Consider the following 25,508-nt stretch of genomic DNA (forward strand, 5'->3'; position numbering starts at 1 on the left):
AGCATCACAGGATGTATTTTGAAGGGCTTTTAGGCAGAAATAAATAAGAGCAAAGCAGAGGAAATTTTTATTAGAATCTGCACCTTACTGTTTTGGGGTTATAGGCAGATGACAAGCATTAGCGCTCATACATTCTGGAAGGTATCAGGCTTTATGGGAATCACACACATGGTAACACCAACCAAATGTACAGGTGTATCAGTAGAGACTTAAATACCAGGCTGCAGCTACATGAATGGCTCCCTGCTAACCTGCATCACAAAAGTCTGCCTTTTGGTAAGAGCAGGAGCAGTAACAAGGCTTATCCTCTGATCTGGAACACAAATTCAAAACCAGTGGACTTTGCATTTTAATTTTAGACACGCTGATCTACTTTACAAAAGTAATAGTCCTACCTCACCTTGATTCTCCACAGTTGTAAGTTATACAGACTGCGACAGAGCCTACAAAAAAATATTTTCCAAAAATGCACCTCAAGTAATCAGCAACCACTCCCACTCAGCTCCTTGATAGATAGCAGAAGGCCTGGACATAAAAGCAAGCCCAAGTTTGTCTCTTATGTGGAACACAGATATTCTCAGTTACCTGAATCACTTATCAGCAGTGGCCCATTTTAGTAGACAGTCTTCAGAGAATGTCCATCAGCAGTTACTTGCACAAAAAAGAAGGACAAATGGGCTAATACTAAGATGTTATAAAGACCATTTCAAAGGGAGAATTTCCAAGCAGCTGTAGCGATCTGGTTTTGAAAGGCATTAAGCAGACACTGAGGGAATTCTTCAACATTCATTTAACACAGCTTAAGGCAAAGCAATTAGCTGTCCCTTTAAATAACTGTAGCTATCAAATCTCTGACAAAGCAAGAACTAAAAGGGAACTCACTTCCAAGTTTATCACCATTTTTCCTCTCCCTTCCACAGCAATTTGCTCTATTGTAATCTATGCAGGAAGCCAGAGCTACCAGTTGCTTGCTGTACTCACTTACCCTGTAATTCTTGAACAAGAGCCCATCAATAAAAAAACACATACAAATGGTAAAATTGAAAGGGACCTCTGGAGATGGTTTATTATATATAGACTAACATCCTTGAAAAAAGCATCAGCAGCTGTGCTAATTTGCAGATACCTAACACCACTAACAACGTACTACAGTTAAGGTGCTGGACTCATGCTATCAATATTTGAACTTCATCCCATGTGAAAGGCATGAAACCCACCAAAAGGTCCATGATGGGCTTTAAAGTACAATATCCTCCAAAGCCATCTGGGTACACTTGCAGATTCAAAGTACAAAAACTGACACCAGCAGCAGCCCCGCTGAAGTGCCCTTCCATTTAACTCATGTTGACAGCACCATCTAGTGCATTATATGGAAACAGACCTTTTTTTCCATAGGTAACAAAACAGGAAGTTAACACCACACAGTAATTTCCAGTAAAATTAGAAAATGCAGGTGTTGCCTGTGGGAAATGGAATCCCCAAGTACAGGTCCTTGGTTGGAATTGTTGAAGGTTTACTTGTTAAACGTTGAAGTTCTAAGGTTGTAAAGGTTGAGGTTCAATTGTTAAATGCTCTGAAACAAATTGTCAGTTGAAGCCTGTACCCCTTTCACCACCTACCCTGTAACTGTATCCCCTTCTGTCAAGTATCACCCCTGCTGCTCCCAAGAAGCTGTGCGCCCAAGGCTACATGCAAATTAGCGAGATCCAGCATCATTCTGGAAAAAAAAAGACCCCTAGAACAATGAACCAGTGTAAAATTAAAGACTGAAAAATAACACTACCGGGCCAGTGGAAAGTGAGGGACATCAGATTACCAACCAGAATAGCACCTGACCACCATGACACCCCTAGACCAAGAGCTGAAATCTGATAGTCTTGGGGGTTCTTGTGAGGAGTGAAGCCCCAGCCCTGCTGAGAAACAAAGCTGAGATGGCCTCATTATTTGCCAGGTGGCAGCGGAGATGGTACCAGCGCTGTCCTTAATAAAGGCCTTTGGAGGGGAGCTGGTCTCCTGGCACATCCATAACATTGTCCGTAAATAACACGTTGAATAAACCTTTTGTGTGTGTACAACACACTAAAAGGACACTCCACAAGCACCTTACCCAAGTGATGACTGATGTGATCAGAACAGACACACACGAGAATTGCTTCAGTGTTTGGCTACAAAATCAGAAGTGCCAAGTGTCAAGTCCTGCCTGACACTCCAGAGAACAGATAAATGGGATAAATGTTGAATGAATTTAAGTTGTAGCACTACAGTAGTAATCAAATTTCAACAAATCAAGAAGCCAATACAAAGCTGAAGAATTGAACAAAGTTGAATTATTCCATTCTGTGAAACTTCACAATCAGCTCATAATTTTCATCTCATCACATAATTCCATCTTTCATCATCTCTCTCTGCAGAAATACTTCAGTTCTTCAGGGCATGCTTTCATCCTCTGTTCAGACCTTGCTTGCATAACTTTGAAGCGAGATAGACAACACAAAGCAGTGCTACAAAGCACCTTTTGCACTCCAGCCCCCATCACTGGAAAGGAAAAGTGCTTCCTTAAAATAGCCAACAGTTGCTGTGCTGATCAGGCATTTCTACCAACCTGTCCACTCTGGGAGCACAAGCAAACAGAGTGAATATCAGGAGTGAAGATTCCTGGAACTGCATTGTTTTGGAGGGGGGAATTCAAGCTATTTAGTTGACTGTCTGTACCTATCAGGCTAGTCTAGCAAATAGCCTTAAAACAAAAATTTTCCCATAGTCTACAGCATTACTCACCTTGCTATGCCTCTACTCCAGTTAAAAAAAAAAAAAAACAAAAAACAAACAAACAAACAAACAAAAAAAGGCAGGTAGCGTTTTTATAACAGTAGCATGTCAGCTAATAAGATATAAACATATAAATTACCATAGTGGACAAAACAAGCCTTACTTTATAATTGCAAATTACACACAGACCTAATAATAGAATAATGAAATCATTAAGGTTGGAAAAAGCCTCCAAGATCATGAAGCCAAACCTTTGACCAATTACCACTATGTCAACTATACTGTAAGGGTAAGTGCCATGTCCAGTTGTTTATTGAATGCCTCCAGGGCTGGTGACTGTATCACCTCCCTGGGCAGCCCATTCCAACGATTAACTAACCTTCCTGTGAAAAAATTCTTCCCAATATCCAGCCTGAATGTCCCCTGGCATAGCATGAGGCCATTTCCTCTCATCTTGCTGATACTTGCCTGGAGAAGGAGCCAACCCCTACTACACAACAACCTTCTTTCATGTAGTTGTAGAGGACAACGAGGTCTCCCCTAAGCCTCCTGTTCTTTTGGGGGGGCCATGGGCCACCAGCTTCTCCAGGAGAATGCTGTGGGACAGCACCAAAGGCTTTACTGAAGTCCATGTAGATACATCCACAGCCTTTTCCTTATCCAGTGGGCAGGTCACCTGGTCATAAGAGATTAGATTAGTCAAGAAGGATCTGCCTTTCCTAAACCCATGCTGTGGCCTGATCCCCTGGTTGTATTGTACCTACTGATAAACTAGCAAATGCAACTTAGCGCCCAAGCTTCTTCATAAGCTGCCTGAAAGGGCAACTAAGATGAGGTGGTAAAGTTTCCACCAGCATTACAATAGAAAAGAGTGATGCTCTAAACAGAAATCTATTTTTAAAACTTTGTGGATAGATAAAGCATACTTGTTTCATATTTCACAGAATCACAGAATAGTTTGGGTTGGGAGTGACCTTAAAGGTCATCCAGTTCCAACAACCCCTCTACCATGGGCAGGGATACCTTCCAGCAGATCAGATTGCTCAGGGCTCCATCCAACCTGCCCTTGAATGCCTGCAGGGACGGGGCACACACAGCTTCTCTGAGCAGCCTGTGCCAGTGCCTCACCAATTTTAGCATAAAAAAAATTCTTCCTGATACATAATCTAAACCTACTCCCTTTCATTTTTGAGGCCATTCCCCCTCGTCCTCACCCTGCATATCCTTGCAGGATACCATCTCACCATCTAGACTCCCTTCAAGTACTGGAAGTCCACAATTAGGTCACCCCAAAGTCTGAACAGTCCCTTCTTTCAGCTTTTCCTCATAGGAGAGGTGCTCCAGCCCCACCCCGTCAGGTTGGCAGCCCTCCTCTGAATTGACACGATTACCGGGGGAAAGGAAAAAAACAACGAGAAGGGGGGGAAAACGTAAAGGACAAGAGAAATCCAGGGAACAGCAACGCCCAGCACCAGACGTTAAAGAAGTACTGCTAACTTTGCCCCACTCAAGACTCTCAGAAAGGGCTCCAACAGCACACTCAGCTATCGCAACAGCACGTGGACGAGGGGACACCGACAAACGCCAGCTTCCCGCATTTCCGCGAGCAGAGGAACCTCCTCCTTTCCCTAAGCCTCTTTGCCCGTCCAAGACGCTGCCAGGGACAGACATGGCGGTTGCGCCCTTAGCGCCCTGCTCAGCGCATGCGCTGCCTCCGCCCGCCCGCGGCGCGTTGTGACGCGTTGAGCGTAAACAAAGCGGCGCCCTGTGGGAAGAGGGAAGCGCTACGTGCAGGAAGAGGGAGCGTCCATCTTAGGCGCTCGTCGCGGCGGCGGGATGGCGACGGATAGCCGGGAGGAGAAGGGTAAGTGGCGGTGGAGAGGAGGGCAAGTGTTAGGCCTCGAGAAGGAGAGAAGTCTCGGGCGGGGATCGGGCTCCCGTCTGAACCTTCCCCCTTCCCTGGAGCCACCTTGGAAACTGGTGCTGGGCCTTCAGCCCGGGAGGCGTACATCACCTCTAGGGGAGCGGAGGGGTGGCGAGGTCAGGAGTGACCCTTCGAGGTTGATTTTTTTGCGGAAGCGCTCCCTGTGTTTTGTTGGGGAGCAGGAAGTAACAGGGCCCCTCATACTTTGGTGTCACGATGGCAGCGGGCTCGGAGCAAGGTGACTCGGGCAGCGGGAAGAGGGAGAAGTTCGTGGGCCGTAAGTTTTACATTATTGATAGAGAGTTACTGCAGGTTGTATTTTCGAAGAAATTATTTACTATTTTTATTGCAGCTTTTTGTTTGTGCTTGGGTCGCTAGGCCGTTTTGGAGTTTTTTGCCCGATTTTCTTGGGGGGAGGGGATGTAGTTACTTTAGTAAGCAGAAACTGGCGTTGGAATCTTATTTTGGTGATTTTTTTTTCTTTGGCTTTTTGCAGTCAGCTGTGATTTCTGGGCAGTGTGGGTGAATAAATTTGAGTTAGAGGAATCGGACGATTTCAGAGTCATTGCTCTATAATAATAATAATCTGGGGTAATTAGTGTCGAATAATAGAATCACAGCTCTTATAACTGGCTACCGCTATCCACGGAAGCTGAAGTGATCTGCATGTTTTCTGTGAGGTTATATTAATCAGTCCTCCCAAAATAGCCTTTATAAGAAGCAAAACCGAAGTTAGGCGTAGAAGATTGCCGTTTGGTGGTTAGTGCGGACAGTTGCGGAGTTAAAAAAAGGGCTAAGTATCACTAGGGTATTGTGGCTTGGATTGCATTCATTTGAATTTCAGTGGAGAATAATGCTTCATGTAAAGCCTTTTGCAAGATACTTGTCTACAGAATGGCTTTGTTGGGGTGGTAAAGGTTTGCTGTATAATATTTATTGTGAAACTGTGGCATGGAAAATTCCCAGTAGGTTTTGTTAGAACTGGTAAATAAAATTATTAGCAGTGCTTGATCCTTAATGGTATTATTGTAAGACTGGTAGACTAGGATATGATCAGGTTGTGTTCAAACAGATCTGATCACCCATTGTGGATGAGCGGTAAATTCGAGATGTCTGCTGTTGTTGTCTATAAATTTCTCTTCATATAATTATTTATCCAGATGGGCTTGAATTTTTTTTTTTGTGTGTTTGTTGATCACTGCCAGTGGTCAAGTTATGTTTTTACTTCAAACTCTTTTTAAATTATTTCTTGTGTGAAAAGTGTTATTTTGACTGAATAGCAAGTGTTGATGCACATTTGCAGCTGAACTGATTTCTGTTGTAAGTGCTTCCATTGGAAGAGAAATGCTGTTTTATCATTTTAAAAAAGAAGAAATAAGGCTTTCAGACCTGTTCAGTTTGAAATCACAGGGTCTTATTTCTTTTGTGTGCCAAATCAGATTTTTGCTTGGAGCTTTCCAATAGTTCTAATTCTCCTGGCCAGCAGAGGAAATGGTCTCGCAGGCTGCCATCCTGCTATTTTGGATGAGTTAAATTTGCTCATGGAAGGATCCCACAAAAGACAAGGGAACAGGAGAGCCCTGTTGGGAGTATCTGTCACAGAAGGAACTCTCTTGGTCCATCTCTCTTCAGTGGTGATGGACTAAATTACTTGTCCTCTGCCATTTTTCTGTTTCTGCTTTTATGTTTTTTCTTATACCTCTCTGAGGTAATTTAGCTCTTCAGGTTGAACACTGACAGTGGCAGTTCAGTGAGAGGAATTGTCTTGTGCAAGTCAGTCAAGCAGTGTATCAGTGCAAGTGAGAGACGGGAAGTAGGCTGCTAAATAAATCTGGAAATGTGTTTCTAAACAAATCAGGTCAATGTGCATATAGAAAGGGATGGGGGAACTCATCCTGCTCCTGTCTCCTGCACCCTTTTTAAGGTTCCAGATGCAAATGATGCCCATCTAACCTGGAGGGGATTTAGGAGATGGTGTGTGTCAAATTTGCAATTTCTGTTAAATTTTCCTTCTCATTTACTTTCAAGTGAGCTGATACAGGAGCCTTTTAGCACCTTTGAATGCTGCTGCAGTAGGTAGATCAAATGTAGTTTACTCAAGTATGCTATTGTCTCGCCAAGAGGGAAACAAATCTAAGGTTCAATATGTGTGATTTGAGATGGGTGATAAGTTTAATTTTCTAATCCCAGTGCACCTCTATTTCATTAGTGTCCAGTAAAAAAAACCTTTTGCTTTAGACTTGCAAAACTTCCTGTGGGCAAGCAGAATGCAAGCCAGGAAATTTTATCCCATGTTTGGCAGTTGCACAGCCATGAATCTGACTCTCATATATTTATCAATCACATCAAGGATCTTTGCTGTGGATGTATAGGCATCTACAAACATAAAGGGCTGTTCCCACGAGAATTGTGGTGCAAGCTTGTCTTGCATTTAAATGCCTGATAACTGTAGGGACAGTTAGACCTGGGAGAGGTTTGATCTACTTCTGTCTGCACCATTTGTTTTGCATTAAAGACATCAACTGAGTAGTCCAGGGTTGACTTTTGCATTTCCCTACCACTGAAAATGTGGAGAAGTGCCAGCAGAAAACTGAGTGCACGTTGCTGACTTCAGATTTGGTAGTATGTAGTAGAGAGACAATTATAATGCTATTTTAAAAAAATTATTATTTATAATGTGGATTATGTTTGGGGCTTTTTTATATCAAGCTGTAACATTTATTTTGTGGCTTGGCCCAATATTTTGCGATAGACAAGCTGTCAAACTCTGGAGGACTTAATTTGCTGCATTACCCCAGTTTTATGGAGTACAGGAATCCTTACCTGCTTCTGCTACAGATACTGTAAACCAGCTGAATCCTTGGAAATTGCTCTGGTTTCTTTTTACTGAGCACAGAAAATGCAATCAATCACAAAGTGGAAAGAACTAAGAATTTTGGAGAGATTCCAAAGTTAATACCTCTATTATTTTTCCCTTTGCATACTTAGGCTTAGTTCACTCTTACTTTTTAAAGTGCTTGGAATATGGATCTGCTACCCTAAAGCTTATGACTCCTCCTTCTGATGGAATCACCAAATACCCACTTTGGTTTCAGGCAAGGTGAAACAGCCAGAAATGGTGACAGATCTTGAAAGTTTTGTGAACAGGTGTAGACATTTACTGTTTCTGGCATGAATTTTCTTTAACACTTGCCCTCTTGATTGAGTTGTGTTTTTTTTGGGTTTTTTTTCAGAACAGCTCAGAGTTAATGATGCAGTAAATAAGTTCTACTTTCCCCATTGTGTTTTTTCTGTTTATTAGTGAACCACAAAACCCACCCTTCTAACACAGTAATGACAACAAAAATAGTGGAAGAGAGATAATTCAACGTGCCAGTTTCAGAATTTTGCAGAGATAAGGGTCCCTCCTCTTTACTAATGGCATTCAAACTATCTCCTGGTCTCCCTTTTTCTAAAATTTTATACAGATTTTATGTTCAGCTTTCATTTGTAGCTCAGCTTTCCTACGAAGCTTTTGTGATACGAGGAGCCAACTTGGACCTTGTTTAGAGGTCTAAACGTATCTTGTCATGTCTTTTTAATTATTTTATTATCCTTCCAATTGAAAGTGTGGAAGTAAATAAAAAATATGTCAATTTTTGATTTGTTACGGATCTGTAGCCCTAAAGGAAATGTTTGGGATTGTAAGTACTAGTTCTGTAGGTTACATATCCTGACTTTTAATGGTTGGTTTTGACTTTTTTTATGTATTTTCAGATGGTGAACTGAATGTTCTGGATGACATTTTGACTGATGCTCCTGACCAGGATGATGAGTTGTATAACCCCGACAGTGAGCAAGACAAAAGTGAGAAGAAGGGTATGTGGCTTTGGTAATGGATGTTCTGCAGAGGCATAAGTGGTAAAAAATGTCTGTCTTACTACAGTTGGCATTTGAAGCAGTGGGTTTTATAACTTGATTCAAAGAGTGAATGAGTTCTAAAAGTCTTTATTTCATGGACATATGCTTTTTTACATGGCCCTCCAAGCAAACATCCATTTCTTTGTGTCTCAAGAGCAGTTGCTGAGTCTTGCTTTTGTGAATTCATTTGCTGTTAGCGAATGACTGTCCTTTTTGGCTCAGTGAAGTGAGATGGAACCAGAGCAAAGGGGTTGCAAAATCTGATTCCATTTCAGTTCTTGATTTGGCTTTAGGCCAATCCTGCAAGCATTTAATTTAGCATTTCCATGTATGAAATCTAAGAAACACATACCTCTTTGTGAAGTAAAGTACATGTTTTAGGACATGAGTTGTTCCTTAGAAGCAGTTTTGAGTGTTGCTTCAAAACCTACAATGGGAAGATGCTCCCTATGACTGCCAGCAGGGTAATTACCTAAAATAGAGAAAGTAGGAGCCTCTGAATGGTTTTTGCTTTGATACTGGAAATAACACTGAACTTGATATTTCTTTCTATTTAAGGATCAAAAAGGAAAACTGACAGGATGGAAAATGCTGAATGCAAGAGGCAAAAACCTTCTGTGCATTCCTCTAGGCAGATAATGCCAAAGCCTCCCAGTTCAACAGTTAGCAATAACAAGAGAATAGTGAGTATGAAAGGAAAGCCAGTGTCAGAATACAAGACTGAGGAGTATCAGAGATCTGACAGAAACAAGCGCCCGGATGGGGATCGAAAGATGCGTATGTCAAGCAGTTCCAGGGAACCTTATAAAGGACAGCCAGAAAAATCTTACATGAGGAAGAGGGATATTGACAGAAGGGCAAAGTCTTCTACACCGGATGGTTCAGAGGTATTAAGTATTCTTGCTGCCTTATAAATAAAGCAATTTTATGAGACTTTTGTAAAGCACATTCTGTTAGGACTGTGTGTGCATCCTGACAATGTTATATGACTGCTGATTCACTTTTTCTTTAAACATCAGAGAATCAGGCATGATGTGGATAGAAGACCAAGCAGATCTAGCCATTCTTCTAAAGAAGAGGTGAACTCTGAGGAATATTGTTCAGATCATGAGACTGGCAGTAGTGGTTCCTCTGAACAAGGCAACACAGAGAACGAGGAGGAAGGAATGGAAGAAGAGGAAGATGATGAAGGGGAGGATGATGAAGAGGTGGAAGAAGATGGGGAGGAAGATGAAGAAGAGTATGAACAGGATGAGAGGGATCAGAAGGAAGGAAATGACTATGACACACGGAGTGAAGCCAGTGATTCTGATTCTGAATCTGCCTCTTTCACAGATGGGTCAGTCAGATCTGGGTCTGGTTCAGATGTATCAGGTAGGCAGCATCTTGCATGCTAGCGTGAAATACCTTGCCACTGGAAGTTTGGCTACTTTTAAAAATAACCACTTCCTGACAATGTCAAAAGTAAGCCATGGTAGCAGAAGTCGGGAAGATGTTAATTCTGAAATAATCATAGGCAAGGAAAAAAGGTACTGGGAAGTTGTAAGACAAAATTGTGAATATCCAGATTACTGTGTTGAGGATTCATTGTGTTCTTGAGTGCTTTTGCCTTGCTGTTCAACGCTTTGAACACTAAAATTAGTATTTTCTTGTGTAATGGTTTAGTTTTCCACACTATTTATTTTAATTTCAGTGTTGAGCTGTCTGGTATCCATCTAGATGAGTGACCAGATAGACAAATGTAGTTAAAAGCACCATATTCCTGGGGAAGGATAGCTGAATCTTAAATAGTGCCTGTGTTCAACTTAAGTTTAGATTTCCTGTGCTGAAGTCATTAGCTATCAGGGCAATTTTAGAATGAAATAACTATTTTAAGCAGAAAATAGAAACAATTGGTTTGCATTTGTATATTGTAACTAGTCCTTACTTACTGATGCTAATGATATAAATACTTTTGGGTTTGGCTGTTCGTTGTTTTTTTCTAGGAAAGCAGATTGCAATCCTGTTAAGATTCCTATTGTGTATCTTCCTTGTATGAAGTCTCCATAGGTGGTCATCCTGCTTAATATGCTGCCTTTTTTAGTTCAACTCTGCTGTTTGGATTTAGAGACAGCAAGGTGTAACCTAAAGACAAGTGAAGCTGTAAAAACTGTTCTTAAAAGCACTGTGGTATAACATAACACTCTCTTAAGACAGTGGAAATAATTGCCTGTGTGCCACAGTGTTTGTTTTCCTGTCTCTTACCATTTTTTTGAGCTCTGAATAAATGAGCTTGTATCACTATCACTACACAGTTTGTGCTAGATGTTGCACATTTGGGTGAAGGCTGGAAAGAAGCACTAACCCACCCTTACTGAAAATATAGTCATAAATTTTGTCTCTAAACATTGCACATATTTATTAGATTTTTTTCCATTCATCTTCCTTTCATGGATGAAAAGCTTGAGTAACTAGCATTTGCTTCTTTTGTGCATGATAGTTTTGTGGCAACAACCTCAGTTTTAATGTGCAAGCCAAATGGTAACTTCACTTTTACTGATTTCTTTTTTTTTTTCCCTGTCTCATTACATTTTAATCTTTGCCTGCGTTTAAAACAGCTTTTTTTATGGTTTCTTTTAGACGAGAAAAAGAAGGAGAGGAAGAGAGCTAGAGGTATCTCTCCAATTGTATTTGACAGAAGTGGAAGTTCTGCATCAGAATCATATGCAGGTATTCTTCTGTTTCATTGCTTGTCATTGTGATTTGCATCAAATCTTAATGTGTAATCTAAACTAAATGTAACTGGCTTTAGAAATTTGTAGGGTATGTAGCTTTGTATAATTTGGTATTGACTTCTGGCATGTTGTGTGTGGATACCTTTGGAGGGGGAAGTAGGCTTTCTTATTACTTTAATGCTATTCTGTTGCTTAAGTGGAAATTTCACTTTTTTTTCTTTTATTTTTTTTTTTTACTTGGAAGATGATGATTCAGTGACTAGTTTTCTGAGTAGGAAATTGTTCAAATACTATATTAAGAAAGCAATCCTAAATCAAACAACCCAAAACTGAAACCAAAAAAAAAAAAACCAAAACAAAAAAACAGAACACTCGTGCACATTGAATAGTATTTTTGGTGTGTGTGGGTGTGCGTCAGAAAGCTTAAATTGTCATGAATGAAAATTGTATGGGACAAGGCTGTAGAAGTTGTATATTATCTCTATTAAGGCTCAGTCTGAACAAATGTACTTTGGCTAAACACAGGTTCAGAAAAGAAGCATGAGAAATTATCATCTTCCGTTCGTGCTGTCCAAAAAGGTATAATTTAAATTTAAATTGAATTTTTAATGCATGCCCCATAGCAAGCCATTGTCTCTGCTGATTAAATTACCTCTAAGTAGTGATGTTCTGATATAAATCAGTTTGAGCACGTCATTGTTCTGAGCATGAGAACTGAATATTGAGCTACTTTTGCATGTTTTGAGAGTGATATGCAAAAAATTCACTTTACTCATTGCGTAGGCAGCAAATTTAAAAGTAACAGCATTCACCATTCTTTATTGAACAGTTTGTGCTTGTTACGAGTGTTACCCATCATTTATACGAAGATCCTTAAGCAAGGAAATAAGTCCTACATATCGGAACATCACTGAATCATGCTAATTTAATTTTACTTTTTTTCTTTACTTGGATATCTAAGTTTTAGTTTTGGTTTGGTTTCCCCTGACATTTTGTGCTCTGCAGCTTTGACTTCAAGTTGGGTGGTTGACTGTGATAATACACAGATAGGAAGTGGGTGGGATACTGTGTATTTTGAAGGAAGCAAACACCTATCTGTACTCAAAGCTATATGTTTGGTAAGTATTTGCAGTTGAACTTATTTGATACTTTGTTTTCTTTTCAGACCAAACAAGTAAACTTAAATACATTCTCCAAGATGCAAGATTCTTTCTCATCAAGAGTAATAACCATGAAAATGTATCACTTGCTAAGGCAAAGGTATGTTGAATTTTTTTCAAACTGATCCTTTTGGATGTTTTCAAACACACCCACCTTAGTTCAGAAGAGTATGTAGTTGGATGCATTATTTTCTTTATCTCTTGGATCTTGGTAGATGCAGCAGCAAAAACTACTGCACCTTGGTTCTTCTACTTCCACCATAACCTAGAAAAGGTCCTAGACCACTGACCACTTTTCATGCCAAGAATAGGGTTAAAAGGGGCCTTGGGGTCTGTTTGATAACATCCTAAGCCAACCTCTGTCAGGAATGCTGGGGTGGTATTTTCTTCCCCTCCATCAGCACCTCTGTTCATATTGCTGTACTCTGAGAAGGTTCGGAAGGTTGTTTGGCTTTCTTCTAATGCTATTTGAGTAATTTTGGTCAGGTGATTCAGGATCTGAAGCCTTACAGTGGAAATGAATGCCTGGCAGTGCTGGTATGAGTGAGTTCTTTGGGAGGGATTCTAGAGCACTTGATTTCAGCTGTTGAGGAATTACACGAGGTGTCCATTGCACCACTCCTGTGGTTTTGTATTGGCACATGTTCTTAGGAACAGATTATAGAGAAAATACTTGACTTGCTGTTAACACAGTATACACAGAATAGGTGATTCTATTAATGAAAATTTTCTAAATTAGGATGAAAATAGCATTAAAATTATTAAACAAATCTCAAAGTCCTGGGCATGTTTGGTTCACACCCCTCCTTCTAGCTTTGAAGGTGCAGTGAGCAGCATTCTGACTGGTGTTTGCTTTAGCTCTGTAAAGGAGTCTGTCCTTTTTTGTGCCTCATCCATGTATGGAGCTGCTCCTTGTTCCTGGAGTTATTGGAGTGGATGCTTTGTCTCTCAGTGTAGAGGCATCAATGCTTTGACATTGGACTTTCATGAAATTTGCTTTTGTGGTGCCAGTGTAATAGGTTGTTCGGTTCACAGCAGGGCTTTACAAGCAGCCAAAAGCCATGTAATCTGTCTGAAAGCTAGTAAAACCCCCAAATAGTTCATGGCTATAATGAATTGCCAAAATCAGATAAACACTGATCTGAGTTCAGAGTAGGGCATGAATACTTACCTTCACTAAAAAGACGCAAGGGAAGGAACATTGACTTTGGTTTGTAAATACTATTCTGAGGCTGAAGCTTGTTTGCCCAGAAAATGGGCAGAGGAGTAATTTAATAAACTGTTACTCTACATCTCAGCTCAGTTGGTATCTTAAAACAGGTTGGGTTTTACTGTGTTTGGCTGTGTAATGGCTGGTGAAAGGGGAAAGATACTACTAAGGCTAAACAAAGTGATTTAAATTATTTTGCGAATTTAAAGTGTTAATCTGGTGTCTTTCACGTTGCTGGCATTTCACTGAAAGAGTTTTAAAGTCTGCAAACTGTCTTTAACAAGTCTGCAATACTATACTCATCTACCTGCCTACCTTTTAGCATATATTCTGTTGTTTTTCATAATTTCTGTGTGTTATATAATGCATACATTCCCTAACTCGCTTAAAACATATGTGAAAACTTTAACCCTTACTATTTTTAAATTACCTGCCCATCATTATAATTGCAGTGGAAGTCTTATAGATGGTCTAAATGCATCTTCAGTGTTCAGCAAAACACAAGAGTGTTTTAAAAGTTTTAGCACAAGGCAGGCTAAAATATTTCTTGACAGAAATTAATAGCAATAACTTTTTCATTACCTTCTATTCCAGTACACTATTTTGGTCTTGCTTTCTTCATCTACATTATATGTTTATGTTAGCTAAATCATTTGAGATGAACTCTTATGTTTCATTTGAGATGAACTCTTATGTTTTGGTGATAGGGTGAGTATTTTTCTGTTTTAGGGAGTATGGTCAACACTTCCAGTAAATGAAAAGAAGCTTAATGCTGCATTTAGATCAGCAAGGAGTGTTATTTTGATATTTTCTGTAAGAGAGAGTGGCAAATTCCAAGGTAAGGAAAAGTGGGCTATTATCAAGGTGAGTGAAAGTGAGTTTTATGTGCAATAGCCTCTCTGTTGTATCTTTGTTACAATTCATACAAAATTCTTCAGGGTTTGCAAGATTATCTTCAGAGTCTCATCATGGAGGATCACCTATACATTGGGTGCTGCCTGCAGGAATGAATGCAAAAATGTTGGGAGGTGTCTTTAAAATTGACTGGATTTGCAGGTAAATAATTGTGCATTTATGTTGCTGTTAGTAAGAAGGCAGTATAATATCATTTCTGTGTGTTGTTCAATTGCCAACAGCATCCTTCTGAAACTTGTTTCAACCAGAGATCTATCCTCACTGCTCATTTGACTAGACAGCTGTGGGTGAAAAAGGAAAAAAAAATCATGTAAGAACAAATCTGTCTTGATCTGACTGAACAAAGAAAATACTACTGTTCTAAAACAACATATGAAATAATGCAAGTATTGCATAATGTATAGGTTGTGAGCAGTATGTTCATTGATTTAACTGAGTATGTTCTTACAGAAAAGATTTTAAATCTCTATTAAGGAAAAAAGTTACAGCAGTCCTGTGAAACACATTGCATGATTGTGTTTCTGGCAATTACTTTGTACTGCCAGAAAGACTAAATACAGGAAAAAACAAGACTTTGAATTAGAGAAAAATCTGTGTTGGAAAGATACTATTAAAGCTACCGACTCCCTACGTCTACAGCTCAAAGCACTTCTAGCTTCATAATTAGGTCAGTGCTCAGGGATTTATTTCAGTAGGTGCAAAGAGCTACCACATGTAGAGACTGGTCAGTGTATTCAGAAGGACAATCTCAATATTGCAGAAAGACCAAAATATTTTCTTTAACAGGAGAGCCTGTTGTAGTATGAATTATATTAGTTACTGCTGCAAAAAATCGAAGTGAAACCTTCAGTTACTAATATGTAGAACATAAGAATATTCAGAAACCTGAAAGTGCAAAGAATAACAGGATTATTTTATATGTAATCTCCTGCTGTATGCATTTTTAATTCTTAATAAAAAAACGGAGGCTAAACTATAAACGGTGCCACTTGCATGTTTAGGCGAGAATTGCCGTTCACTAAGTCTGCTCACCTGACCAATCCTTGGAACGAACATAAGCCAGTAAAGATTGGACGCGATGGACAGGTTTGTTAATTCTTACTTTTTTTCTATAACTCACAGCCTCTAGTGCTTGCTTCCAACTTTGAATGTGCCGGAGATTAGGAATGTTTTCAGAGTGGTTACTTGCAGTAGAGTACTGTGGCAAAGGCACTCTGCTTCTTTCTAATGCCGTTGTGGAAGAAGGAAGAGGAAACAATACAGTGCCAATTCTGTTGTCATCTTCACGATAAACAGTGTTTGCTTCAAAACTGTGTGATATTTTGAATTTTAAATGTGATGTGCCTTGCATTGTGTAGTGTGTAAACCATATAGCATCCGGTTTTAAGGAAATGGTCTGGTGTTTTCATTTGTGCTCTGCATTGCAATTTTTTTATATATACTATATTGCTTAAGGCATAGATTCCCATTATAGAATATATGCTAAGAAAATTTTAAGTGGGGCTGGCTCTTTGTCTTGTCAGACATACCAGAGTGCAGATATGTTGCTGCTGTCATCACATACCCAAGCTGTGGGTAAAATAACAGGTTCTGCTTTCTTAAGGGAAGGTGGGAGGTAATCTCCGTACTGTATGGAAAATGTCAACTCTGTGTTGCATTGTTTTGCTCACAGGTATGTTTGCTTTGTTGTATAGCAGGAGAAGAACAATAGTTTTAGTCTTTTTTTTAGTTTAGTGTGAACTTAAAAAAAAAATTTTCAGTTAGCTTCTGTTAAATGGTCAAGGAAATACTTTTTATGTTTTCTGTACAATAGACTTGCAATCTCAACTTGAGTTTTAGCTCTTTGCATCAAATTACTGTACTGTTATGGTCTGGACAAGCATTGTCTGATGCTTGCTCTCCCTGCTTTTCAAGTCTGCTTATTTCCTGAACTGGTTGTTATTTATGCATTTATATTTGCACAACTCTGAATGGATCTCTCTTCTGAGGATGTGTACACCGAAATTCTGCCTTTATGACATCATTTGGGAAGGTGTCCTGTAGGCCTGCAGTTACCAGTTTGAAGAAGCACTTTTGGGATTGTCTTACACCTGGCTCCTGCTAGATTTATTTCATTGCCCAAGTTCTTTTATTAGAAGAGAGAGTCAGGAAGTTCATGTCTGTCCCTTTTTCCTCCAGACAACTTGCAGTATCCAACGGTCCCATTATTTCCATCTTGTTCCCCTTATACTGCATATTTATCTTTTAATCTAGGCTGAAGAAATCCAACTTGCTTAGTCATTGCATGTAGGAATTGTTGCACTCATTCGGTTATTCTTGGTGCCCTGCTTTGAAGCTTTTCCATTTCTATTTACCCCCTATTTTCTGAGAGGCAGAGGCACAACTGCACCCAGTATTTAAGGTGTGGGTAGAACAAGAACTTGCAGTGTGATACAATGGCTTTCTTATTCACTCTTCCTTTCCTAATAACCCTGAACAAACAAACTGCTTGTTTGGACTGCGGTCAGACATTGAGTTGGTGTTTTCATGGACCTGTCTACCATGCAATGAAGAACTCCTACTGAGTCGTAGTAGGCAACTTCATCAGGTCATGGCTTTGTATGTGGAGCTGGGATGGATTTTTTTTCCTATGTGTGTCACTTTTCTTTCTGTAATAGGTGGTCATTTTCTTTGTGATGAAAAACAGTCCTCTGATTTTATAGCAAAACAGTGATGTGGCCTGTATGTCTCATGGGAAGATATGATTACCCAAAGTGTTGGACTATTTTATGGAAATTCTAAGTAGTACCTAAAGAGTGAAAGGTAACATAAGTGAATTTTGCTGTCTCTAGTGATACTGAAATCTCTTTGAAATGTCCTTTTTTTTTTTTTTTCTCTTAAATGTATGTTGTCAGTGTATTTAAGGAGAGTTTAATTTCTTCAGTTTATAAACCACTACTGAACTTCTAACTAATTCTAGGAAATTGAGCCGGAATGTGGAACCCAACTTTGTCTTCTCTTCCCTCCTGATGAAAGTATTGACTTGTATCAAGTCATTCATAAAATGAGGCACAAGAGAAGAATGCACTCACAACCCCGATCAAGAGGACGCCCATCCCGTCGAGACCCCGTTCGGGACGTGGGAAGGTTAGAAACGTTCTTTGGACTGATAATAGGCACATGTGTCAGAATAACGTGATGGAGGAATGTGATTCGTCAAAGCTTTCCCTGCGATAAAGAAGAGAGAAAATCCTCAAATCAAGCTGCATGGACAAGTTTGTGGCTTCATTGAGGATTTCACATGGTTCCCCGGTCTGTCATTTTTCAAGAGGAAAATGGGGATCTTTGCTTTTGCAGAAAAAAGCTCTTTAAAAGTTCTGTCTCTAGTTTAGACTAGATAATTTATTGAGCTAATGCAATGTGTAATGCTAGCTGTAGGTAAGCTTGGCATGATTATGCGAAGGCTAGATGGAGAGGAGGAAATATTTATATGCCAAAAATGTGTTAATATCTTGTAAAAGCCTTTTCTTTCAGGTGTGTCTCTGGATAAGCCTTTTCAAATATGGGACTTTTATAAGGATCACTTAGAATTTTGCAGAAGATGCCGCCTCATTTTGAGGATAAAATATTTTAAGTTATTTTGGTATTCAAGAGGAGCATTATTGGGACTGTTTCAAATTGTGTCACCGTGATGTGTTAACCCTATTGCCAAATATTCTCTAACATGTAACCACTGAATTCACACATCTTGCTGAGCTTCTGAAAACAGTAGGTTCTTTCCAAAAGGGATCAAGTGGCCCTTGGAGACCCGGCAACAAACCAAAAAGAATGGCTGTTGCTGTGTCTGTATATACAACCTTTCCAGATGCTGGCAGTACCTGTGGACTTAAAGTATTTTTAGAGGATCGACATGGTTATTGATCACTGCTATATGAACTTAACATCATTTTCCAGAAAAAAGGGGGTATAACTTGTTACAGAATTGGAGAAGTCTTTGCAAAGAACTGATACTAGCCCTTCTGCCAAACACCTTTTCCCCGTGGTAGCCACTTTGCATACAGACTGATGTATGGTTTGAGCTGAAACCTTTGGTTAAGTTTCCTTTTTGTGGAAACATCCTGTGGTAGGTACAGAGCCCCAGCAAGAGTCCCCATTTCCTTGAGCTTAAAAAAAAAAAAAAGGACACTGTAACGAGTAGGTAGGAGGAAACCTGGCAGCGCCCCCTTATTTTTGGCTATAAAGGACTGAACACCAAGATGGCTTTTGGAGTTAAGCTAAGAGGTTTCCAGTGCAATAAAGTATATACAAGTGAAGGTTTTGCAATGGACTGCAAACTATACATATAACACCACCACACCTTCTCAAGCCTGCCAGGGCCTCCATTTATGTATGTGGCTTACAGCTTAAAGTCAGTAGTTGGACTACTATATGAACTGTTTCTATGATATTTTATACCGGTCGTAAATGCACTCTCAAAACTACAAGAAAGCGGTATGTTTATTCTTTACACCAGCTTTTATTTTCTTTGATCTGAATTTGCTGTAGATGCAACTGCTTTGATTTTTGGGCTTTTTGCTCATACTAAAGAATCTGCTTCCTTTTTAAAAAGCTTAGTAACTGGGTATGGTGGGCTTTAAAGACTGAAGTTGGGGAAGGGGGGACAAATCACTATTTATAAAACTAAAAGCTATATAAGCTTGTTACTCAGCCAGCAAGTTGCACAGTAATTAGTAATTATGAATATGTTGATGTCTTGTCATAAGGAATTACACTGTTGGGGAGGGGAGTGGGAAGGGAATGGTTTTGTAACTGCTTTGCATTTAGAAACATTGTTACATTAGCACTGGAATCTCCCGGTACAGTAATGTTTATGTACCTCGGAGCAAAGTAAGCAGCCAGTTGTCAGCTGTTTTTTGACTGTAACAGCAACTGGAATGTAACTTTATAAGGAAGAGCAGAGTTCTTAAACATCTCTTCTGTCAAAGAGCTGTTTTTATAGAAAAGAGCCCTAATTATTTTAATTACTAGGAAGCTTAAGCATTATTAAATTGTAAAATGCACCAGTGCATTGCTAATAAATTGCTTAAAATGGAAATTACTAGAAATATTATAATTGGCCTATTCAGCTAGGAAAGTCACAGTTAAAGTTGTGGTTTCACAAAGCATGCAGAGTTTTATTTATAAATGTTATGGAAGTAGATCTTTCACAGAATTCTTTACCCCATAGCTATCAAATGCAGTAGTCTCCATACCCTCTGGCTGCAATGTTCTGTGATTTTTATTTTTTTTAATCCAATAGGTTGTTTCAAAATACAATGTGGAAAGTGTAATGTTATTGCCTAAGTTTGAGTTTGGTTTAGACAAATTTGTTGCCTTTTGTTTGGTGTGAAGGTACAGTTGGGTAGAGTTTGTTCCTTAACTACCAAAATCCCTCTACACAGAAAGTAACAGTGGAGTAATGGAGCTATTTCTGATTCTTTCAGTTCAGATTTAAAGCTATAGAATATTTTGAAGCAAATAGAGTTGAGAATGATCACATTGATATCCTGGGCAGCTCAGACTATTCCTGTGAGGTATTCTGCTGTGACGAATGCTCCAAGCAACTTTTGTTTAATCTTTGATATCTAATTTATGTAGGCGTCGACCAGAAGATTATGATATTCATAACAGCAGAAAGAAACCAAGGATTGACTATCCCCCTGAGTTTCACCAAAGACCAGGTTAATATCTTACTATGAAGATTTGTGTGCACCAATTCACAAGTGTTTTCTCTCTTAGCATATCCTCATTAATTCAAATGTAAAATACTGATATAACTGGGATATAAAAATGTGACTTGTTTCAAATGCTGCCTGCTGCTTTAACCCACCCCTCTCAGAAGTCAGTGGCACTGTTTCACCAGTTTGACAGCTGAGGGCTGAGCCCTTTCTAAGAGCCTTGAATTGTGTACATTGTTATTAATGATCCTTTCAAGTACTGTGTTAATGTGGGCACAAGAATAGATCTGACCTAGTGTCAGCATGCTAATCATCAAATGAAAATGTTTGAGAAATTTCCACCTGGCAATGTCAGCTGAGACTGCCTGACTAGCAGCCTGTGTTGAGATGATGGTAGACATTCAGTTACGTTTTCAGAGAAAATTTTATTTACGAGCTTGACATGAGTTAGGGAGGGGGATGTTGCACTGCATTTTACAAGAGGATTTAATGATAAAGGGACATTTGTTGTTCCCTAGAGGTAAATGTTTGCAGTGGTAGTGCAGCAACAACACTGGTCGTAATGCAGCTTTTTATATTTTCTTCAGAAAGCAGCTATTAAGAAATTGTCACTTTTTGTCTGACAAATTGTGCTTCACATCTTAGAAAAGCACATTCTGCTATTTCAGTTGTAGATTTCTAAACCTGTTCATAACATGCATTTACCTGTCCAGCTTGTCTGCAGAGCTTGAATTCTTTCACGCTAAAAGTGTTGTTGCTGCTCTGCATCTTTCTAAGGCCATTGTTTAAAAAACAGAACAAGATTTTTAAAAAATAGTGAAGCTCAGAAGCACTATTTTATTTTGGCCCAAGCATGCCCATTTTTTTGCACTGTACTGCTGAGCTCTTTAAAGAGATTTACTGAGGCTGTAAGAGTTCTTTGCCCAGTGGGGCTTTTCCAGATACTTTAGTTTGTTTTTAATTTGCTTTGTAGCATTATATCCAAAATATATTAGGATATGAGCTTTAAGGGTTGCCCAGATGAGCACATACTACTGATAACACAATTAGGAAGTAGTAACAGCCATATGGAGAGAGTACTCTTCAAATTCATGAGCATTCCTAATTCATTTGCCTGAATTTCAATTATTTATTTGGACAGTTACCCTCTTGCTATTTGTTGGTACTGTGTGCAACTTCTTACAGGTTTATCAATGTCACTTTTTTATTAGATTTTACTACTTGTTGTCTATTAGAAGCTGTAAGTTTTCAAGAGTTATTTTAAGTGAGGGTAATGGCAGGTAGACGATTTTGTAGCTGGCACAAAATGAAAGGACACGTTCTAATGAATATAATTTTTAAGATTGTTAACTTGAGATGGTAAATTGAATTAATACTGCTTGATGTTCGAACAGGGTATATAAAGGATCCCAGATATCCCGAAGTAGACAGGTAAGGTGTGTTCATGTTATTCATTCTATGCCCTGATAACTTGTCTGTGTGGATAAGTTGGATTTAGTTCTACAAATTTTTATTCCCAACAGACGATTTTCAGGAGTTCGACGAGATGTATTTTTAAATGGGGTAAGTTGTTGCATGCAGATTCTTGGGGAACTTTATATTCAGCTTTCTGCACTTCCAAAGAAAACTCAACACAAATTTTATTATTACTGTCTTTCATTTTAGTCCTACAATGATTACGTGAGAGAGTTCCACAACATGGGACCACCACCACCTTGGCAAGGAATGGTTTGTGTCTTGTTGAATTTAATTTTTCTCCTTGGCATACAGCTTCTTTTAGTTTTCCCCTAATGGAGCCTGTCATATTCAGCGTGCTCTCAACTCTTCACTTTCCCTAAAATGTGTCTTTGCTGTAACAGTGTAAAAATTTTAGGGGAAAAATATTGCTAGTAATATTTTGAAATTTACTTTCAACAGTAGTCTGGCAGTCTTAGTAAGCTCTGAGGAAATAGCAAAACCCTCCTTTAGCCTAGATGGGAGAGTGTGATCGCATTCTGTATTCTGCTAAATGTTCATGGTAACTGGCTCTCGAACAGCAAAAGCATCAGACAAGTGAACTTGTTGATGAGGCTCATGGAATGGACTGCTGGGCTCTAGCATTGTAAAGTGGCTTGCTTTTGGCTGTGGCAATGAAGCATGCACAAAATTAGCAAAATGTGCTGCACAGCCTAATTAAAATAAGCCTTCCTATATTACAGCCTCTACTGAAATGCATTTTTTTTGCCATCACATGAGCAGATACATGAGTGTACATAGCTACAGCTATGTAGATAGTTCACTTGTACAAGTTGTGGTTTTGCCTTCATGTCAGAAGTAGTCATAGTGAGTTTATTTTGGTTATATTTAGTAAGTCTGGCCTGATTTTGCTTAACTGTAATGAGTCTTTCGGCTCTTGTGCATACTGGCAATGAGCAAAAAGCAGTGCCAGATGTAGAGATGCCCCTATAGCCTCTCATTTTTCTCAGCTGAAGCACAACTCCTTATAACTGAAAGAAGTAAACATGGTTGTCAGATGGGAGGAAAACAGTTTCTCAAACACAGTTAAGCCTCCAGAAACTCCCCCCCCCTTTTTTTTTCCTTCCCTCTTCTGCATGCAGTCCAAGTATCCAGTGTCCTATAATCCAGTGCTTCCATTTACTTTCTTTGTAACAAAATGCAAGCAAAGATGCTTTGGTATTATGGCAAAGGAAGACCTTGCTGATTGAAGAAATTGAAGCAATCAGCCAAAATATGTCTTGTTGAAAAATAAAATCTGCTAGAATTTTGTCAAATAATTTTGTCTTACAAAGTCAGCTTTTTATTTTAGAATAGAAACATATTCATAAGGAATGAGTATGACATGTTTCTACAAGAGCTCACTGGTTTGGAAATAATTCACATACTGTATACAAAGGTTAGAAAAACCCAAAACCAAAACTGCCACATTTACGTAGTGGACGTTTTATGTATGGTGTCATGTTGAGGCAGATATGGAAGGAAGGGGTATCAGACTGTGGGGAGGGTGTTTACCTGATTTCTAGAAGCAGTGGTAGAGAGGTGGTAAAGCATGCCAGCCTAGTAGAAAGTATTCTGCTGTTCAGTTAGGAGGCTGTGATCAGATTTATTTAGATGCTGTGTTTTCCATCTCAGTGATGCACTCCTTGTGTGCGTTCTTGCTTCAACCAACTTATGTAATTTTCTTGTAGCCACCATATCCAGGTATGGAGCAACCACCACACCACCCTTACTATCAGCATCATGCACCTCCACCTCAAGCTCACCCTCCATACTCAGGACATCATCCTGTACCCCATGAAGCGAGATACAGAGACAAACGAGTAGTAAGTGTCCACACAGACACAGGGGATGCAAGTCAGCAGGCTGGAGTAGGAATCTGGGGTCCAGGGGTAGCCTGGCCTGAGCTTTGTTGGCTATGGCAAACACATGTTTATGACCTGCATTAGAGTTCCTTGGAAAAATCAATTGTTTAGATTGACTGCACACTTCCAGCAAATTTGAAAATTTCTCTCCCTGATGAGGTAGAAGTGAAAAATTATTAGACTCTTAAACTGGGGTGTATGCTTAAATTGACTTCCATCCTGTCCACCTCTGAACATTTTCATGCTGATGTCCAGTTTGAATAAGGACGTGCCTGTAACTTTGCTTATGCTCATGGACAACAAATTATCAGCAGAATTTTGTGGTTTTAAACTTCTTACAGGCACTTCAGAAAATAGGACAGATTGTTAAATGTCTGTTAGCTGGCTTGCAAGGCTCCTTAGCTTTCAGATCTCTTGCTGGTGTCTGGCATTTGTACCTCAGATTCTGCATATGGATACTGGACACTTGTTTGGTTGGGTTTGTCTTTTTTCAGATACTGGGCTTTCTGAAGAGTTAGAGCCAGCCTTATAGGTAAGGGAGGGAATTCTGATCTGGGAAAGAAAATAGCAGAGCTGTCTTTTCATTGCAGCATGACTATGACATGAGAGTAGATGACTTCCTTCGCCGCACACAAGCCGTTGTTAGCGGTCGGAGAAGCCGGCCCCGGGAGAGAGACCGAGAGCGGGAGCGTGACCGGCCTCGAGATAACCGGAGAGACAGAGAACGTGACAGAGGCCGTGATCGGGAAAGGGAGAGAGAGAGGATTTGTGACAGAGACAGAGGTGAAAGAGGTAGATACCGAAGATAATCTCTCTGGAACCAGTGCTCACTTGAAACAAAAAAGCTTGTATTTTTTTGTGTGTTTACAAGTAGTACATTTTATTTTCAGCTGTCTACTTAAAGTTTGTTGTGTAGAAGGATTTATAATGACCCTCTCTATTCCAAGCATGCAGTGAACTATGAACTGGAAAAGCTTATATAGGCCAAAAATAAAATGCACAAAGCTGACACTCAACTTCATGTTTCTATTGGAACAGAGTTGGGAGCAGCGAAGAATGTAGATATTGATTAATTCTCAATAAGTGTTCATCTACTTAGTGACTTCATTCTAGGTTTTTCATTACTGATGGATAACTGCCTTTTCTTTTTTTTCCTTTTTTTTTTTTTTGCTTTGATATTTTCTTCCTGTAGTTTCATATGGTTCGATGGGAGAATGCTGCTATCAAGTATGCAAATATTGAAGTATGATTTTTTTTTTGATGGTATGGCAGTGTTGTAGCAGCCCCTTTTTTTCCCCTCTTTCCCCCCCCATTTTTTAACCCTATCTGTGAAGTCAAGTGGTTTTTTTCTGTCTTCAGTAAGGAAAGCAATATTAAGAAGACACTATTGATACCTGATTTTTAGCTTTTTTAAAAAATCTTCCCATGTTCAGTAACATTTTGGTCAATTCTCTTGTCTAGTCTCTTTCCAAAATGTACACATTGCTTGGAACGTTCACAACCTGCGTGTGTGGAACCAGAAAATATTGCTGTATTCTACATTGCTACCGTTTTTGGGTTTTTTTTATAAAAATAAATTGGTAACTATTGAAATGTTTAAAACTCCATGTTGGGTTTCTTGGTTTTCTAAGCTTGACAGCTTTGCTAGATTCTGGCAGTTTTAGGAAAATATGTATGTTCAGAAATAGTTCAGATATTCTTTGTGGTAAGTGAAATTGATCTGAAGCCTGTATTTAGGAAAGGGACTGCTGATATAAAAGGTAACTGCATTTCTGTTTCTGTAGTGAAGTAGCCATTAACTCCTGCAGCTCATCAGAGTTAAGGCCCTACACGTTCAGCTTAATCATATGATCTTCAAGCT

At 39.3% G+C, this 25,508-nt stretch overlaps 1 protein-coding gene across 5 annotated transcripts; it reads left to right on the forward strand.

The window, feature by feature from the left end:
• Positions 1–4,536: 4,536 nt before the first annotated feature.
• On the forward strand, positions 4,537–25,254 carry YTHDC1 (YTH N6-methyladenosine RNA binding protein C1). Of its 5 annotated transcripts, XM_062492941.1 has the most exons (18): positions 4,537–4,633; positions 8,450–8,551; positions 9,152–9,480; positions 9,613–9,967; positions 11,213–11,302; positions 11,833–11,886; positions 12,473–12,567; positions 14,407–14,515; positions 14,616–14,733; positions 15,594–15,678; positions 17,552–17,718; positions 20,209–20,291; positions 21,683–21,719; positions 21,812–21,851; positions 21,954–22,016; positions 23,474–23,608; positions 24,238–24,439; positions 24,840–25,254. In XM_062492941.1, the coding sequence occupies exons 1-18, from the start codon at positions 4,606–4,608 to the stop codon at positions 24,887–24,889; spliced, it is 2,142 nt and encodes a 713-aa protein (XP_062348925.1). In that variant the 5' UTR covers positions 4,537–4,605; the 3' UTR covers positions 24,890–25,254. The 5 variants fall into 5 exon arrangements, with proteins under 5 accessions (XP_062348925.1, XP_062348927.1, XP_062348926.1 ...); XM_062492943.1 differs by having other exon boundaries at positions 24,238–25,254; XM_062492942.1 differs by having other exon boundaries at positions 21,683–21,711; positions 21,777–21,851; positions 24,238–25,254.
• Positions 25,255–25,508: the final 254 nt, after the last annotated feature.

Source organism: Cinclus cinclus, chromosome 5 (assembly GCF_963662255.1).
Source record: "Cinclus cinclus chromosome 5, bCinCin1.1, whole genome shotgun sequence".
Taxonomy (NCBI): domain Eukaryota; kingdom Metazoa; phylum Chordata; class Aves; order Passeriformes; family Cinclidae; genus Cinclus; species Cinclus cinclus.